This window comes from Hoplias malabaricus, chromosome X2 (assembly GCF_029633855.1).
Source record: "Hoplias malabaricus isolate fHopMal1 chromosome X2, fHopMal1.hap1, whole genome shotgun sequence".
Taxonomy (NCBI): Eukaryota; Metazoa; Chordata; class Actinopteri; order Characiformes; family Erythrinidae; genus Hoplias; species Hoplias malabaricus.
In genome coordinates this window covers 53,594,405-53,611,812 of record NC_089819.1, presented here as the reverse complement: position 1 = coordinate 53,611,812, position 17,408 = coordinate 53,594,405, and the positions used below count along the sequence as shown (strand labels likewise).

Below are 17,408 nucleotides of genomic sequence, written 5' to 3'. Positions count from 1 at the left end.
CTAACAGACGCTTGCATTGGTCAGCAATGCCATTAGTGAAGCGAGAGAGGGAGGGCCATCCAACCCAGCCAGAGAGAGCAGGGCCTATTAATCTCTCTCTCGGTCTCCTGGCCTGAGATGGCTGAGTCATTTTCAAACGCTCCTCCATCTGATTTTCTCTTCTCTCATTTATTAACCCTTCAAAAGCCCAGGGACTAAAAGCACACCCAGGCTTCCCTTCCTCAGTCTAGTCGCTAAAGTATAAGCTGGTGTTGTTGTTCATTACTAAACTAATAACCCTGGGAATGTAAACAATGAATAGCTAATAAAAATGTAAAGAAACATTACGCCCATCTACAATAAAAGCTGAGGTTTCTTTGCCAGCGTCTAAATCCTAACCGGGGGCCTGTGGTTTCCCTGTGAAATCCTGAGAGGCCGAATCAGTCAAAACTAGGCCACACTGTCCTCTAATGCAGAGAGAGAGAGAGCCAGAGAACAGAAGAGAGAACGCATATCAGCATCCATCCGCCATCAGAGCCATGGAGTAGGAATCCTAATCCACATGCTTCAAATTCCAGAGTGCCCAGAGCGCATGAACACCCTTCACCTTTAAACACAGTTCCACGACAGAGAGCGGAGATTACACTGTGAACCAGATTTAGCTCTAAACTAATGAACACAGGTATAAGGTTTTACTGAAACCTCTGTGGCCTGCTTATGGCTAACGGCTGCTTTCCTTTAAATGATAATGAGCCGCTCACTGTTCACCCCGACCCTGAGTGCACAGCAGTGAGGAGCAGAAACTCTGGTTTTTAGCCGTTTTCACTGAATTCTTTCTTCTCTGCTCTCGTTTTCTCCGTTTTTACTCTGTGCTCTTACTTCTCCACGCTCGTTGTGTCGGATTGGCTGAGTTTAACCTCGTCTTTGTGCTCTCACATAACGCGGGTCCACCACTGCTTCTCAAGAGGCACAGCCTGCTGTGAGGCTTTGTCATCCCTCTCTGATTGGGCCACTATTATGTTTTTTTATATAATTAAAGTAGATATCACATAATTTCTCGATTAATTCTACTTCAGGTTGTGAAACAGACATTATACTGACACCTAGTGGCCTGAATGTGTCAGCAGTAAATCTATTTTAAACATGGATGCCCCGTTATGGATCCATAACCTGGTTCATTCACGGACGACAAACCAGTTTGATTTTTCATCTCAGCTCCACTGAATTTTATAGAGAAAAAAATGTATAAATATAACCTCTTTCTAGTAACAATTCTCAGCTATTTGTGTTGGAAAAGTGACTTACTGCTGCTTTAAATCCTGAGCGATGTGGAGATTGAAGAGCTGAAGCCAGGCCCCTGCTGCTGGAAGGTTTAGAAGCAGATGGAGCTGCGGGGCTGCGTTTCCTGATGAAGCTACAGGAGAGACGTGTTGTCTAAGAGCACAGTAACACTCTCAGGACTCTCATTTCCAAAGGTTTCTATATTCCCCTTAATACTAGCTGCTCTAAGGCGTTCACATTGTGGACACAGGCGTTCAGTTGTGGAGTCAGCCGCTGTATATTAGACCGCTGGAGTCATCTGACCCCGCTAATGCACTCTTGGCTGAATGCAATTCAGTCCTCACAGATATACATCGACATCTACCATAAAGAAGAGGCTGGTACTGGGGCCAGACAGTGACCCTGGCTCGTGACCCTCAACGGTCCAAACACACCTTCTCACATTTGTCTCACTGTATTTGGGGTTGAGTGAATGTCCAGCGTATGTTGTGGCATCAAGAGCTTTTCCAGCCACTGTTCCAGCTCTCGTCTGAGACGAAGAAACCCACTGAGATCTCAGCACAGCGGATTAATTCATACAGAGCGCAGCGGACTAACAGAAAGCCTGAGCAGAAGGAAGGATACAGTGGATCTTTGCATGTTTTGTCACTGACTCAGACACGGAACCCCTTCTGAATTCAGCGTTTACAGAGAACCTGGGATTAGTTTAAAAGCAACATGCATTAGCAAACGTACTGGAAACTGATGGGGGTTAGTATTAAAGTCAAGGAATATCAGTGGGATTGATATCTGCTTATAGTTTTTAAACAGTTCACTCTGAGGCCTAGTTACATTCTTCAGATATTTTTTTTAATGAAGGAAAATACAGCGATATATCGCCCCCTTGTGGAAAGAAAGGGCCATGGCACTGAAAACCTCCCATGTTTAGTCATCAGTCAAATGCTGAAAAAAGGCCAAGACAAATTCTTATTACAGAAATAAATCTATTATTCAGGAATTACACTTTACATTCTATGGCCAAAAGTTTATAGACACCCTTTGTTAACTGTGTGAATTCAGCTTTTTATTTAAGATGCACCCACGGTAGACACAAAGGTTCATTTGCAAACAAGGCTTGTATAAGGAAATGGATGCTCTGGAGCAGCTGCACATGAGGATACATTCACCAAGCATGGGCTAGAGGGCGCCCCCCAGTGGTGGGCTGGGGAACAGTGGCGCTCTCATTCAGTTCCTCTGGGATGAGAAAGTGATCTTGAAGTATTTGTTGGCAGTTGCTGTAGCAAAGGGAGATCGATCGATCACTCACTCACTCACTCACTCACTCACTCACTCACTCACTCACTCACTCACTCACTCACTCACTCACTCACTCACTCACTCACTCACTCACTCACTCACTCACTCACTCACTCACTCACTCACTCACTCAGAATTGAAGTACAAAGTCTGTGTTATGGCGCCATCTGCTGGAAGTCAAGCTGCCCACAGTCAATATTCCACAGCTCAGGTTTAACTGCAGTTACTTATTCTTAACACACACGTTTTATATATAGGGGTGTGTGTGTGTGTGTGTGTGTGTGTGTGTGTGTTCACTGGACAGAGACAATGGGGGGTGTTCCACAAAGCAGGATTACTCAGTTAGCCAGCTATCTTAAGCCTAAATTTGAGGACTGTCCAATAGGAATCTCCTTCAGCTCTGTTCCTATTGGACAGGCTGGGCTTTGGGCTTAGGTTACCTGGCTAACTAAGGAACACCCCCAGTATGAGTGAGAGAGAGAGAGCTAGTAACACACACCACCACAACCCTTTGACTGAGTGAGTGACTGGGTGAGTGTGTGATGAGCTGGTGTCTTGTCCAGGGTGTGTTCCTTCCTTGAATTGATAATTATTTGAAGTATATTCATATCTGAGAAACTGAGACGGGGCCAATGCACAAGTCTGAGAATCTACAAATAGAGATTTTATTGCATTTATGTACAAACATATTACAAAAATAAAACCAGTTCCCGGGCTTCACAAGCGTTCTCCAAAAAAACAAAACAAACAAAAGCTTCACAGTTGGAAAAGAGGAGGAAGAAGGAGAAACACATCCCTGAAGTGACATCCATACGTTACAACAGTGATTCTCACATCCTTCAGCGCTCCTCAGACCACAGCAAACATCACATGGGAACACAACAAAGCGCCAAAAGTTTGCGGACACCATTCGCCCAGTGTTTCTTCTGCATTCACGGAAATCAACAGGTAGTTAGCCCTCTTTCTTGGAAGGCATTTACTCTACGCGTTGGAACATAGCTGTAAGGATTTGATTGTGTTCACCCACCAACAGCAATGAGGTCAGGTACTGATGGTGGAGACTTAGTTCTGGATCATCAATTCTACACCAGCTCACCTCAAAGGTCCAGAGAACAGCTCCACTGCTGCGTAGCCCAACGTGGGAGGGTTGTACACCCCTCTATCCAACACTCGACAGTGGGAACGATGACCTGAGCTAATTCAGAGCACCCCGTTCTATATTTTTAGCGCTTTTCTTGTGTGGAAATCTTAAAAATTACTCATAAAATGGGCGTCTACAAACTTCTGGACACAGAAACATGGAGATTGGAGATGTCGGACCATGCCCACTGGGTCCAGATGTTCACACAGTGTGAGCTGCAGCTGTGTTTTAAATGAAGAGAACGGACATGGCTCGGCTTTGAAAGGAATGACGATCAAAATGACAGTGGGGTGTATTCGAGCACCTTTCAGTGAGATCAAGGCTAAATAAAGGACAAACCGGTCACAAGGCATGACTTAACGAGAGCCATGAGACTGAGTGGCTAAGTGGATAGGGACCAGCTCTCAAGTGACCCTTGAGCATTACGTTACCGAAGCTTTACCGTCAGTCAGAGACATGACACTGAAAAGAAGAGGTGTTCTCCCACAGCACAAACATAAAGAATCAGGTGTCACCCACACATCTTCACAAAGGTGGGGCTCAGAAAACAGGGACCTCACCTTCTCCGAACATACACCATCACTTTTAAAAGGGCAGCTCCACCTCCTGCCCAAGTCAGGCTCGTTTACAGTGAGGTGTGATAGGAACCAGACGTCAGAGGAGCGTGACGCCGTGTGATGGACTGGGGCTCTGTACGCGGTGTGATCTGGACTCTGAGCAACCCTGAATACGTGATTAAAGAGGATGATCGAGGTAATGTGTACGTTCAATGGTAGTTTTGGATATGAAATATATTTTTACCCCTGATTCCGATCTCCACCAATGGAAAGAAATCGGAGCCCGTAATTTTCCCTACAACCAACTATTTCAATTCAGTCTTTGTTTACATTTCTGATCTAATGCCTGAGGCCACCTACCACCACACAAGTGTCAGTAAACACATTAGCAAAGGTGTGTACACTAGGGGGATATAAATATTAAAGGCAAAGAAGAAAAAAAGAGGCACTTCACGACATTGAAGTTGCTAAAGAAGAGGCTTCTATTTGCCAGGGTCCTCAAAACATCCTACTGGTGGAAAAACAAATTACAACCAGCTCATTTGACCAATCACAGGCGAGCGTTGGTGAAGACAGCCGTTCAGAAGTGACTGCTCTTTCCTAAACAGCTTATCAGAGGGAAACAACAGCTTCTTTCATGGCGTTTGATTGACATGTTCGTCTCAGTCTGTGTCCATAATCATTAAGGGAATACAGACGTGCCGTGTTGCCTTCTAAAGATTATAAACACTGCCCTGCATTAAAGCAATCTTCCTTTAGAAGCGTGGCTGGGGCTGAGGCGAGCAGCTCGTAGCGGAAACTGCGACATTCACGGTTTTGGCGAAATCTTCTCCACTGAGTCGCTAAGGAGCGTCTACCAACGTCATGAGCTTATCTTTGCAGAATACTGTTTCATTCTGCAGTAGAATCAAATTTCTGAACATTGTAAATAAAACAAACGGACATGTGCACGTGGTGTCGTCGTCCACTTCGTTGGCAATGATTCTGAAGTCTTAAAATATCAGTAAACTTTGCATTGATGCTGTAACACAGTGTTTAGTGTCATTTGACGGTTTCTGAAAAGTATTAAAAGTCTCTTAGCGGAGCGGTGCGGCTCTGCTATGAAGACTGGTCTTGTCCTGTTTGTGTGGTGCTATTACTGGGCAGCAGTGGCGTTTGGGACGGGACGGCGATCTTGTAGGGCACAGAATCTTTGGACAGCATCTTCCTGGTGGCGCTGACGAGGCGGGAGTAGTTGTCGGGGTTATACTCTGAGGCAGGTTGCCTCGTTCGCAGCAGGGGCAGGTTGTCCCTCTCTGTGCGGGACAGGAAGAGAGGAGGACGTCTCAGCCTCTCGCCGTCCTTCAGGGAGTCCGGCAGGGCTTTGCGCTTGCTCTCGGGCAGCAGCATGATGCAGAGAACGGACAGGATGGCGAAGGAGGCAAAAACCACGTGGTGCAGGAAGTAGCCGCCGTTGTTCTGCAGCTCCATCACAGACGAGGCCGCCATGCCCACAGACCCCGCCGCCATCACCAGACCCAGAGCTCCACCTCTGAGACGGTCAGAGAGAGAGAGAGAGAGAAACACAGACATTACAGCAGACTGGGACAATGGGGTTTGATTGTGAGATGTCGCTGTAGGCTCTACAGATTGTAGCCCTCTTAAAATGAGTGTTCAAGTGCAGCTTACCGCAGTACTGTGGGCATGACCTCACTGGCGAAAAACACACTGAGCATGGCCAGGGCCTGAGAGGAGAGGAGCCCCAGGAGTGAGAGCATCAGCACCAGCACCCCTTTCAGGTCTGAGGAGGAACAGGGAAGAGGCAGACATGTTTATATCAAGGGTTTTCTTGATGTACTAGATGTTCAAAGGTTTGTAGACACTTTCCTGTACTTAATGTGCACCATAGAATAACACTGACCAATACACAGGGATGTTCTGACTATTGCCGCTTTTCCACTGCATGGTACAGACTCTACTCAACTCAACTCTACTCAGCTCTGCTTACTTTTTGGTGCCTGGGACCTGGTGTGTTTGCCATCACCACAGCCCCCGCCCCTGAAATGTAGCCAATGGAAACCACAACAACGGCGGCGGTAACGTTAAGCGGTGTTTACTCATGGTGTATCGGCGTGTTGTTGTTGTTTGGGACTGAACACAGCTCCGTCATCAGTTCAGACAGATCAGTAGAGTTTGTTCCTTCCTTGTTGCAGCGTCCAGCTCTCGCTGGATTCTTTCGTCGGCCACCGATCCAAGGAGCGTTTGAACCTCTTCAAAAGACCACGGTGTAATTTTACGAGCTGCCGTCGTGAGTCGGATAAAAACTAACATGACCTCTGCTGCAGCTGGAGATTTTACAGATGGAGAGTTGGTGCTGGTCGTCTGCGTTGCGTGGCGTAGAGTGACGACTCTCTCTGGACAATCAGCGCTCTGCAAGGTTTACACGCCACGGTTTAGTCCCTACTCGACTCGCTCTGAACCACGAGAGAACAGCCACTAAACTAGAACCCGCCTCCAGAACCAGGGCCAGGACACGAATTGTTTAATAGAACACCAAACAAGTAGTTGAGTAGTTTAAGTACGATGCAATGGTATGAAAGAGTGTCCAGTGATAGGAGTGTGATGCGTTAAGGTCTGAATGCTCTTACACTGAGTGAGGGCCAGCAGCAGCAGTGAGGACAGGCCTGTGACGATGGCGGAGAGCAGTAAGATCCCTCTGCGGCCCACTCGGTCCACAAACACGCACAGGAACACGCACGCCAGCGCTCCGGTCAGCACACGCAGGAAATAGCCGAAGTAAAACTTCGGAGAGTAGAGGTGGATGTTGCGGGTGAAGCAGTACTGGATCCCTGTCCCAATGAAGCTGAGGAGCAGGGAAAGAGACACCATTAAACACAGGTAAACAACCTCCTCACATACAGCTCTGTGGAAATGTGTATTGATTGGAAAAGAAGATGAGGCTTTGCTGTTACATACATATTACACAAGAAGGGCAGGGGTTACAGAGGCTCCTTTAAACAGAAACTTAACATTAATAGCACCTCCTTGTTTCTACAGTCACTGGCCATTCTCTCAGCTCCACTGACCACACTGGAGCTCTTTGTGGTTTTACAAATACAGACAGTAGTCAATCTGTTGCTCTGCATACTTTATTAGCCCCCTTTCACCCTGTGAACCCTCGGATTTCTGCTCAGTGCTTTACTTAACATTACAACTCAAACAGGCCATTAATAGTCAGTGTTAACATTCACCCCTGGGTTTGTCCAAACAAGTCATCACAGGTAGCCCAGGTATTTGGTAAACCAAGGCACGCAGTATCTAATGAAGTGTGTGTACCCAGGTGTAGCGCTTCTATGGCAACTCACAGGGTAAACGCCAAGATGAGGCAGTTCCTCCAGATGACTCTGGTATGCCGGAGCTCGAGGGCGTGATGGAACTGAGGCTGGGGATCGTCTGGGAAACTCACGTCAATCTCTAAACGATGGAAAACGAGAGGAGAGTAGAGTTTAATAAAATCAAATAAGTGAAAGGCAGAACTGCAGCAGCCACTTAATTTACCAATTTTGGTGCAGCCTGCATTCCTGACCACATTAACATCCTCCAGCAGAGCGGAGGTCAAATCTGTCCATGGAGGATCTTTTAAAAAGACTCTTTCACTGTCCCTGATAGAGCTGGATCTTCACTAATGCAATTTCTGTCAACAATTTGGAACATTTTGCCGGCATTAAGAAGCACAGAGGACAACGCATCAATGCATAGCAGCTGGGGAAAGCTGGAATTAACATTTCTCTTTCTGTTCCACTCTCTCTCCCTCTCTTTCTCATATTACTAATGCCCCACTGGTGCAGAGGGCTGACTGGCATCAGGAAGCATCCACAATAATATTTTTTTCTTAGCAACTGCCAAAGGAAAGCTCTTTTATATGTGAATCACACAGAACTGAGTCATACTCAATGTAACTCAGCGATGGACAGCTTAGATTAACATGGAACAGGTCCAAAGGTGAAGACCAAAAAGGAATGATTACATAGGCCGTGTCAGAACAATCCACAACAGTTTTAAACCAATGACACCTTCATGTTCATTCATTCATATGTCCATCCACCTCCCGGTCGAGGGAGCAGTGGGTCCAGAGACAATTTAGAATGTGTGGGGGGCAAGGAGAAAATACACTATGGACAGGGTCCATCACAGGGCACCACACACTCACCCAGTCACTCACACACACACCTGTGGATAGTTTCACACTCACACACACACCTATGTACAGTTTCACACACTCACGCAGTCACTCACACACTCACCCAATAACTCACACACACTCACCTGTGGACAGTTTCACACACTCACCCAGTCACTCACACACCTGTGGACAGTCACTCACACACTCACCCAGTCACTCACCTACCTGTGGCCAGTTTCACACACTCACCCAGTCACTCAAACCTGTGGACAATGTCACACACTCACTCTGTCACTCACACACTCACACCTGTGGAGAGTTTCACATACTCACCCAGTCATTCTCACACTTACCCAGTCACTCACACCTGTGGACAATGTCACACACTCACTCTGTCACTCACCCAGTCACACCTGTGGACAGTTTCACACACTCACACTGTGGGATACGACCTGTAGGGGGCTTTATTCACAGGGACTTTGGCTACAAATGTGCACATGGTGAATTAAAGGGCTAAAATGGACAGAGACAGAAAAGACATATTGGTACCTGTCAGGAGCGTCTCAGCGGGGTAGATCTCATCTCTCATATGCACTCCATTCCGCAGGGAGAACATCTGAAGGCATTTCTTGGCCTGAGGAATCTGATACGTGGCCAGGAGCCAGCGAGGAGACTCGGGGAATACAGACGCCCAGCTGAAACACACCAGTGTACAATCCATTAAACACTGAACATACAGAGTCAGACAGAATGTGGTCCGGATTCATTTGGATACATAGCCCCTTTCATGCAATGTGGTCATTCACAGTGCTTTACAAACGAGAAATACATAGATAACATGTGGGAATGTGGGAGAATAGAAATACGACAGGAAATTAAAATAAAAAGACTTAATACGGTGAAACAAATGTTAGACAATATTCTCAGGATAAAGTTGTGTTTAGATGTAATTAGTTTAGGATACGGTTGGGTTCGGGGAACACTACTGGATTGGAACAGAAATTGGTGAGAATACTAAACTGGGACAGACTTATAGTATAGTGTTTAAAGGCCTAACTCACAAGTGTAATCAAAAAACACTTTTTATAAAACTCAGATGTTTCCTCACCATTTGCTAACTGTCTGTTTGTGCGCTCAAAACTGATCTAAAGTGTTTACAAAGCCCCAGTGTCTGTAAATGATTGAAAACACAAACTGGCTTGGTCTGATATAGAGTCAGTGAGTGAGGTGAGGTAGTGAGGTAGTGAGTGAGGAAGTGAGTAAGGTGAGGTAATGAGGTAGAGAGTGAGATAGTGAGTGAGACAGTGAGGTAGTGAGTGAGGTGAGGTAATGAGGTAGTGAGTGAGATAGTGAGGTAGTGAGTGAGGTGAGGTAATGAGGTAGTGAGTGAGATAGTGAGGTAGTGAGTGAGGTGAGGTAATGAGGTAGTGAGTGAGATAGTGAGGTAGTGAGTGAGGTGAGGTAATGAGGTAGTGAGTGAGATAGTGAGGTAGTGAGTGAGGTGAGGTAATGAGGTAGTGAGTGAGATAGTGAGTGAGACAGTGAGGTAGTGAGTGAGGTGAGGTAATGAGGTAGTGAGTGAGATAGTGAGTGAGGTGAGGTAATGAGGTAGTGAGTGAGATAGTGAGGTAGTGAGTGAGGTGAGGTAATGAGGTAGTGAGTGAGATAGTGAGGTAGTGAGTGAGGTGAGGTAATGAGGTAGTGAGTGAGATAGTGAGTGAGGTGAGGTAATGAGGTAGTGAGTGAGATAGTGAGGTAGTGAGTGAGGTGAGGTAATGAGGTAGTGAGTGAGATAGTGAGGTAGTGAGTGAGGTGAGGTAATGAGGTAGTGAGTGAGATAGTGAGGTAGTGAGTGAGGTGAGGTAATGAGGTAGTGAGTGAGATAGTGAGGTAGTGAGTGAGGTGAGGTAATGAGGTAGTGAGTGAGATAGTGAGGTAGTGAGTGAGGTGAGGTAATGAGGTAGTGAGTGAGATAGTGAGGTAGTGAGTGAGGTGAGGTAATGAGGTAGTGAGTGAGGAGTGAGGTAGTGAGTGAGATAGTGAGGTAGTGAGTGAGGTGAGGTAATGAGTGAGATAGTGAGGTAGTGAGTCAGTCTCTCTCTCTCTCTCTCTCTCTCTCTCTCGGAGTTGTTTAAGACTATGAACAGAACTCAAAACATTGAAAAGCATGAACCAAGATGAGGACATTGCTCTATTTCTAACCACTTAAGGTGGAACTGTCTCCAAACTCGGGAGATGGCTAACTGCATTACAGACAGTTCTACAAAACTAAACATCTCTAGTTATAAATACGTTTCTGTGGTAATTCAGTGAATAAAAACGTATAGATGAGTTACATTTCATCAGTTGTTTTTTCCCCTTAAACATACAGTTCCACCTTAAAAGACAGTTTAGAGCTGAATTTTCCCACAATCGTAGACGTTCCCTTTAATCAAGACAAGCTCAAACTCTAAGCTTGGTGCTTGAGCAGGGAATATTTTTACAGTTCCATGCGCGCAGACACACATCACTCTCCAAAATCAGACTCGACAAATCGACCGTGTATTACGGTGTGTGTGAACATCTGACTGATCTGAAACGTCTGACTGACCACCAGTAGGAGAGCAGCAGCAGCAGCGGCAGGGTAGCCACGGCCTGAAGAATCGGCCAATCACCACACAGCACGGCCAAACCCGGCAACAGCAGCTCCGCAAAAATGGTGAAGAAACAACTGACCATGGAGATCATCAACCTGTGAGGAGGATCACACAGCTCCAGACCTGAGAGAGAGAGAGAGAGTCACTGATCAGTAAACAAAGTCATTCAAGCTGTACAATGAAAAACAAGTCAGTGCAGTGAAAGATTTCTGCTTTTTTAAATTACGATATAAATATCTGGAGATTTTCAGCAGAACACAGGGTCCACACTCCTCACAGACAGTCACCCGGAGGAAACCCACGCAGACACAGGGAGAACACACCACACTCCTCACAGACAGTCACCCGGAGGAAACCCACGCAGACACAGAGAGAACGCACCACACTCCTCACAGACAGTCACCCGGAGGAAACCCACGCAGACACAGAGAGAACGCACCACACTCCTCACAGACAGTCACCCGGAGGAAACCCACGCAGACACAGAGAGAACGCACCACACTCCTCACAGACAGTCACCCGGAGGAAACCCACGCAGACACAGAGAGAACGCACCACACTCCTCACAGACAGTCACCCGGAGGAAACCCACGCAGACACAGAGAGAACGCACCACACTCCTCACAGACAGTCACCCGGAGGAAACCCACGCAGACACAGAGAGAACGCACCACACTCCTCACAGACAGTCACCCGGAGGAAACCCACGCAGACACAGGGAGAACGCACCACACTCCTCACAGACAGTCACCCGGAGGAAACCCACGCAGACACAGGGAGAACACAGCACACTCCTCACAGACAGTCACCCGGAGGAAACCCACGCAGACACAGAGAGAACACACCACACTCCTCACAGACAGTCACCCGGAGGAAACCCACGCAGACACAGGGAGAACACAGCACACTCCTCACAGACAGTCACCCGGAGGAAACCCACGCAGACACAGAGAGAACGCACCACACTCCTCACAGAAATGCCCATGTCAGGTAATAAAACTTCAGTAATGCAGATCTAAGAGGGAGTAGGGTTTAAACTCTTCAGACGTCTGGTTCCTATCAGCATCACCACTGTTTTCAGAACACCACACTATTCACAGTCAACTTGTTTATATCTCAATCATTTAATTAAGAGGAACTGGAGGAATTCTCCTTTACTTTAAACATAGTGCTGAGTTACGGAGAGGTGACCTCTGCCTGGTTCACAGGGTCCTCAGAGCTTCCCAAAACACCTCCATGGCAAACCTGAGTCGCCTCATCTCCAGGGAGGAATCTACGGCTCTTTCTAGTCTCCTATAGAGAGAACAGGAAAGAGAGACTTCTCTTCCTCCCACAGCTCTCCATCCTATTATTGTTCTGAAACGCTGGCTGTGAATCAGAAAAACCGAGGCTGTAAATCCAGCGAAGGTCAGTTCTTCCCTCATTTTCTACATGGACTGAGTGTTGTGACCTCTGAGGAATCTAGTGTTCACTGGGAGTGTGTGTGTGTTTTGAGATTCCTTCTGATCCTGTAACACTCTGCACCATCCACGCCTACACACTTTAGGAAAACACAGTCTCCCACACTGCCTTCAACCAACCAACCAACCAACCAACCAACCAACCCCCCCCTACACACACACACACTTTAGAACACAGATGGGATTCCTGGGCTGTTTGTGAGAAAGCACAGTACAAAGATTTCCCTCAGCAGCTTTTCCTCTATGAGTTAACAATTATTAACTAACACACACACACACACACACACACTACAACAATCACAGGAAGAACAGTAGGAAAAACACCAGTTTCCCACAATGGAAAACCCAGGGAAGGACCCGGCGGACCTCGTTTAGAGTCTGTTTTACCTCCAGACCCCAGACCAGAGGCAGAACAGCGGGGTCCTTTGATTTCTAAGAGAATGTGGATTTAGAAAGACGAGTATAAATCAGGAATGTGTGTATGGGCTCATTCTGATGTTTGAGCACCTAAATGTGTCGACACGACTAAAAAGTGCTTACACAATCTGTGTCACTGTTATATCACTGTCTCATTCTGTTTGTGTGTGATCAGTGTGTATCAGTGTGGGTTAGAGTGTGATAGTATGTGTTCATGTGTTTTTACTGTGTGTTTAGTGTGTGTGTGTGTTTACTGTGTGTTTGCTGTGTTAGTGTGTGTTTAGTGGGTTAGTGTGTGTGTGTGTGTCAGTGTGTGATAGTATGTGTTCATGTTTTCTTACTGTGTGTTTGCTGTTTTAGTGTGTGTTTAGTGGGTTAGTGTGTGTGCTAGTTGTGTTAGAGTGTGTGTGATGTGTTTGGTGTGTGTGTTTACTGTGTGTGTGTTAGCTGTTTTATAGTGTGTGTTATAGTGTATGTTTAGTGGGTTAGTGTGTGTGTGTGTGTGTGTATTTGCTGTATTGTCTTGATGTTCTTTGTGCTGCTGTAACCAAACATTTTCTCTTAGGAATCAGTAAAATCACCTGTCTGTCTATTTGTCTGTCTGTCTTTCTACCTCATGCTGACTATTCTGTGCATGTGTGCACTTTAACGTGGGAAACCCACACACTGTGAAACAAGACCACCCAGTCAGCTTTCTTTTACTTTCTATTGCACTAAATCCAGGTTTGCTTTCATACGGTAAAGCCCCGGCACTTCCACGAACCAGGCTCCGAGGTCAGGATGCAGTGGGCTCCCGTGTCCTGGAGGACACTAAAAACCGGAACCCTGGCCTCACCGAGATATTAACGGAAAGCATTTCGTAACCGAGCACACACCTGAGCACTGTCAATCATGTCTCACTTTCTATTTACAGAAGGGAACCCCCCAGAAAACAGGGCAGGGGGTTTCTGCAGATCAGGCCTGCCCTCGATACACGGGGTTTTTAATAATTCTTCAATCTGTTTCTGCATGATTTTGTTCAAACAAACAACACAAACAACAGGCAGGAAGTAAGAGTGACATAAAGAGGGAGTAACATAAAAACAGAAGCTTCCTGTTCTGCGTGCCACACTGGATAAATATAAACACAAATACCCTCCTCCAAACACACAAGGGCACTTCAGAGGGCTCATATCCTGCACTGTCCAGTCCAGTCACGAACTAAACCTAAAAACCTAGTCCATTTTTTAACATTAAACCCTTTACCACCTTCCTTTTACATATTGAAACGTACCTGGTGTTTACAGACAAACTCTAACGCTCCTCTTTCTATTTCTTTCTGTGATATGGGCCCTTTAACATTTCTTTGCTCACATGATCTTAATTGTTTTATAAGCAACAGGAATGCAGCCAGTCAGGGACAGTTATCTACCACAATGAAGTGTGTTGAGGTACGAGGGGCGGAGTTAAGAGTCCCGCGCTTGGGGCCAACAGAAGCCTTAAGAAAGCAAATCATCGCTGTCTGAACAAAACCTGGCATCTCCAGTTTTGTCTTTAGAAATGGTGCAAAATTCTTCTTCTTTAAGCTCCTATTAAAAGTGAAGGCTGTTTTACCCTTTACAGTTTCACCAGGGTTGGTTCAGTGCATGGGCAGAGATTCTGGAGCCTACCAACCCACACACTGCGAAACAAGACCAGCCTGTCAGTTTTCTAAACACATCTGAAAACACGGGATAAAACGAGCCTGCACTGATTCTGACGTCTAGTGCCTAGACTTTAGAATGGCCCCGTCCCCTCGTCTGAGTCTGTCCAATCACAGCGCTGGACCTGTGTTTATGTGAGAGCGAAAAGACGAGGGTAAACTCAGCAAAACAGACACAACGAGCGCGGAGAAATAAGAGCACTGAGTAAAAACGGAGAAGAAAGAGAACAGAGTGAAAACGGCTAAAAACCAGAGCTTCTGCTCCTCGCTCCTCACTGCTGTGCGCTCGGGGTCGGGGTGAACAGCGAGCGGCTCATTATCATTTAAAGGAACAGGTGCTGAAAGCGGGCGTTCTGAACAGGGGCTGTTTACACAGGGGGAGAACACCGCACACATTGCGCTTGGACACGGAGCATATTGTAACAGACGGCCAGTTAGTCAGGGTCGTAATGTCCAGAGTTTTGAGTCAGATCCAGAGGTCACATGACTCACGGGAGATATAAGAGGAGAGAAAAACTCCAGCGAGGACGCTGCCTTGACACAGACGGAGCAGCTGGAAGGCCACAGGGCTGTTGGACAGACACACGGCCACTCCCAGCAAACCGGACAAAGACACGGACATCAGCAGAGCTCGCCGACGACCCAACCTGAAAAACACACAGGGACAGGTACAGGTACGACATCAGAACGATTCAGAACATCGTCGAGATCAAGAGAAATGTTGCTGTCACTCTGAAGGTCAGTCACGGGTGGCCACCAGCGTTCGCTCCAGCTGTTGATGGGGAATCTGTTGTTTTGATACTTATTAATGGGGCAGTGGTGAGTTCATTCATTTATTTTTTGACCACAGTGATCGTGGTGGGTCCAGAGCGGACCTGGAACCCGTGGGGAGACCCTGGACAGATCACTAGTCCATCACAGAGCATCACACACTCACCCTGTCACTCACGCCTGTGGACAGTTTCACGCTCACCCAGTCACTCACACACTCACCCAGTCACTCACACCTGTGGACATTTTCACACACTCACCCTGTCACTCACACACTCACCCAGTCACTCACACCTGTGGACATTTTCACACACTCACCCAGTCACTCACACACTCACCCAGTCACTCAGACCTGTGGACATTTTCACACACTCACCCTGTCACTCACACCTGTGGGCAGTTTCACACACTCACCCTGTCACTCACACCTGTGGGCAGTTTCACACACTCACCCTGTCACTCACACCTGTGGGCAGTTTCACACACTCACCCAGTCACTCACACATTCACCCAGTCACTCACACCTGTGTACAGTTTCACACACTCACCCAGTCACTCACACACTCACCCAGTCACTCACACCTGTGGGCAGTTTCACACACTCACCCAGTCACTCACACATTCACCCAGTCACTCACACCTGTGTACAGTTTCACACACTCACCCAGTCACTCACACACTCACCCAGTCACTCACACCTGTGGACAGTTTCACACACTCACACTCACCCTGTCACTCACACACTCACCCAGTTTTTACATCAGGGAATATATATAAAACACATTACACAAACAAACCCATCTCCAATTAACAATTAAAGATTTATTCGTTCAAATAACTCAATAATTCGTGAAAAACTCACCAATCACAAACAGCGCCGAGGAAAATGTAGCCCAGGATCCAACCAGTCATGAAGCAGATGTGCTGCAGAGGAATCTTCCAGTAGTTTCCACAAACCAGGTTCCACTGTTCACACATGAGCAGAGAGAGAGAGACACACACACAGAGAGAGAGAGAGAGAGAGAGAGAGAGAGAGAGAGAGAGAGAAACAGAGAGAGAGAGAGAGAGAGAGAGAGAGAAAGAGAGAGAGAAACAGATAGATAGAGAGAGAGAGAGAAAGAGAGAGAGAAAGATAGATAGAGAGAGAGAGAGAGAGAGAGAGAAACAGATAGAGACACAGAGAGAGAGAGAGAGAGAGAGAGAGAGAGAGAGAGAGAGAGAGAGACAGAGCTCATTAGACCCAGACCCTTCTTCAACAACATGAATTTATGGATTTATTTACTGCTGAAGTTAAGGTAAACAGGAGCTAAGGATCAATCACAGGTTCAGAGCGGATCGACTGATGCAGTGCAGTGTGAGCCATTTCTATGAAATGGAATCATTAAAGTGTGACCCTTGTGCTATTGACTTTACATCAGAATTGTTGACTGTGGTGGTGATAGCAAGCAGACGTCTGAAGGGTTAAAAGTCCTGCGTCCTGGGACACTGACGCTTCAAGAAAGTTCTCTCTCATTACTTTCTTCATTTTTTTTTCCTAAGAACAAAATCTTAACTTTCAATCTTGCAGTATTTCGGTCAAAAGAGATTACACCCTGGAGGGGGCGCCAGTCCTCCACAGGGCGACACACACACACACACTTTTGAGTCTCCAATCCACCTACAAACGTGTGTTTTTGGAGCGTGGGAGGAAACCGGAGCACCTGGAGGAAACCCACACGGACACACGGAGAACACACCACACTCCTCACAAACAGTCACCCGGAGGAAACCCACACAGACACACGGAGAACACACCACACTCCTCACAAACAGTCACCCGGAGGAAACCCATGCAGACACAGAGAGAACACACCACACTCCTCACAGACAGTCACCCGGAGTCACTTTCTTCCATCACTTCCATTCAATTTCTCACATGTCCAAGTTACAGTGTCTTTCACCTTTTCACCAAAACTTTTAACATAGCAACAACCTAACCACTAACAACAACACCATAGTTACCACCTAGCAACACTAGCAACCAACAC

At 46.7% G+C, this 17,408-nt stretch overlaps 1 protein-coding gene across 1 annotated transcript in view; it reads right to left on the bottom strand.

The window, feature by feature from the left end:
* Nucleotides 1-3,219: 3,219 nt before the first annotated feature.
* Nucleotides 3,220-17,408, bottom strand: part of LOC136676199 (putative solute carrier family 22 member 31) — a 19,010-nt gene continuing 4,821 nt past the window's right edge. The window contains exons 2-9 of the mRNA XM_066653041.1: nt 16,244-16,347; nt 15,103-15,257; nt 11,007-11,175; nt 8,966-9,111; nt 7,599-7,707; nt 6,882-7,096; nt 5,923-6,034; nt 3,220-5,785 (exon numbers count right to left, since the gene is read on the bottom strand). Coding sequence (XP_066509138.1) covers nt 5,353-5,785; nt 5,923-6,034; nt 6,882-7,096; nt 7,599-7,707; nt 8,966-9,111; nt 11,007-11,175; nt 15,103-15,257; nt 16,244-16,347 — 1,443 coding nt within the window. The 3' untranslated portion in view covers nt 3,220-5,352. The remainder of the gene's footprint in view (nt 5,786-5,922; nt 6,035-6,881; nt 7,097-7,598; nt 7,708-8,965; nt 9,112-11,006; nt 11,176-15,102; nt 15,258-16,243; nt 16,348-17,408) is intronic.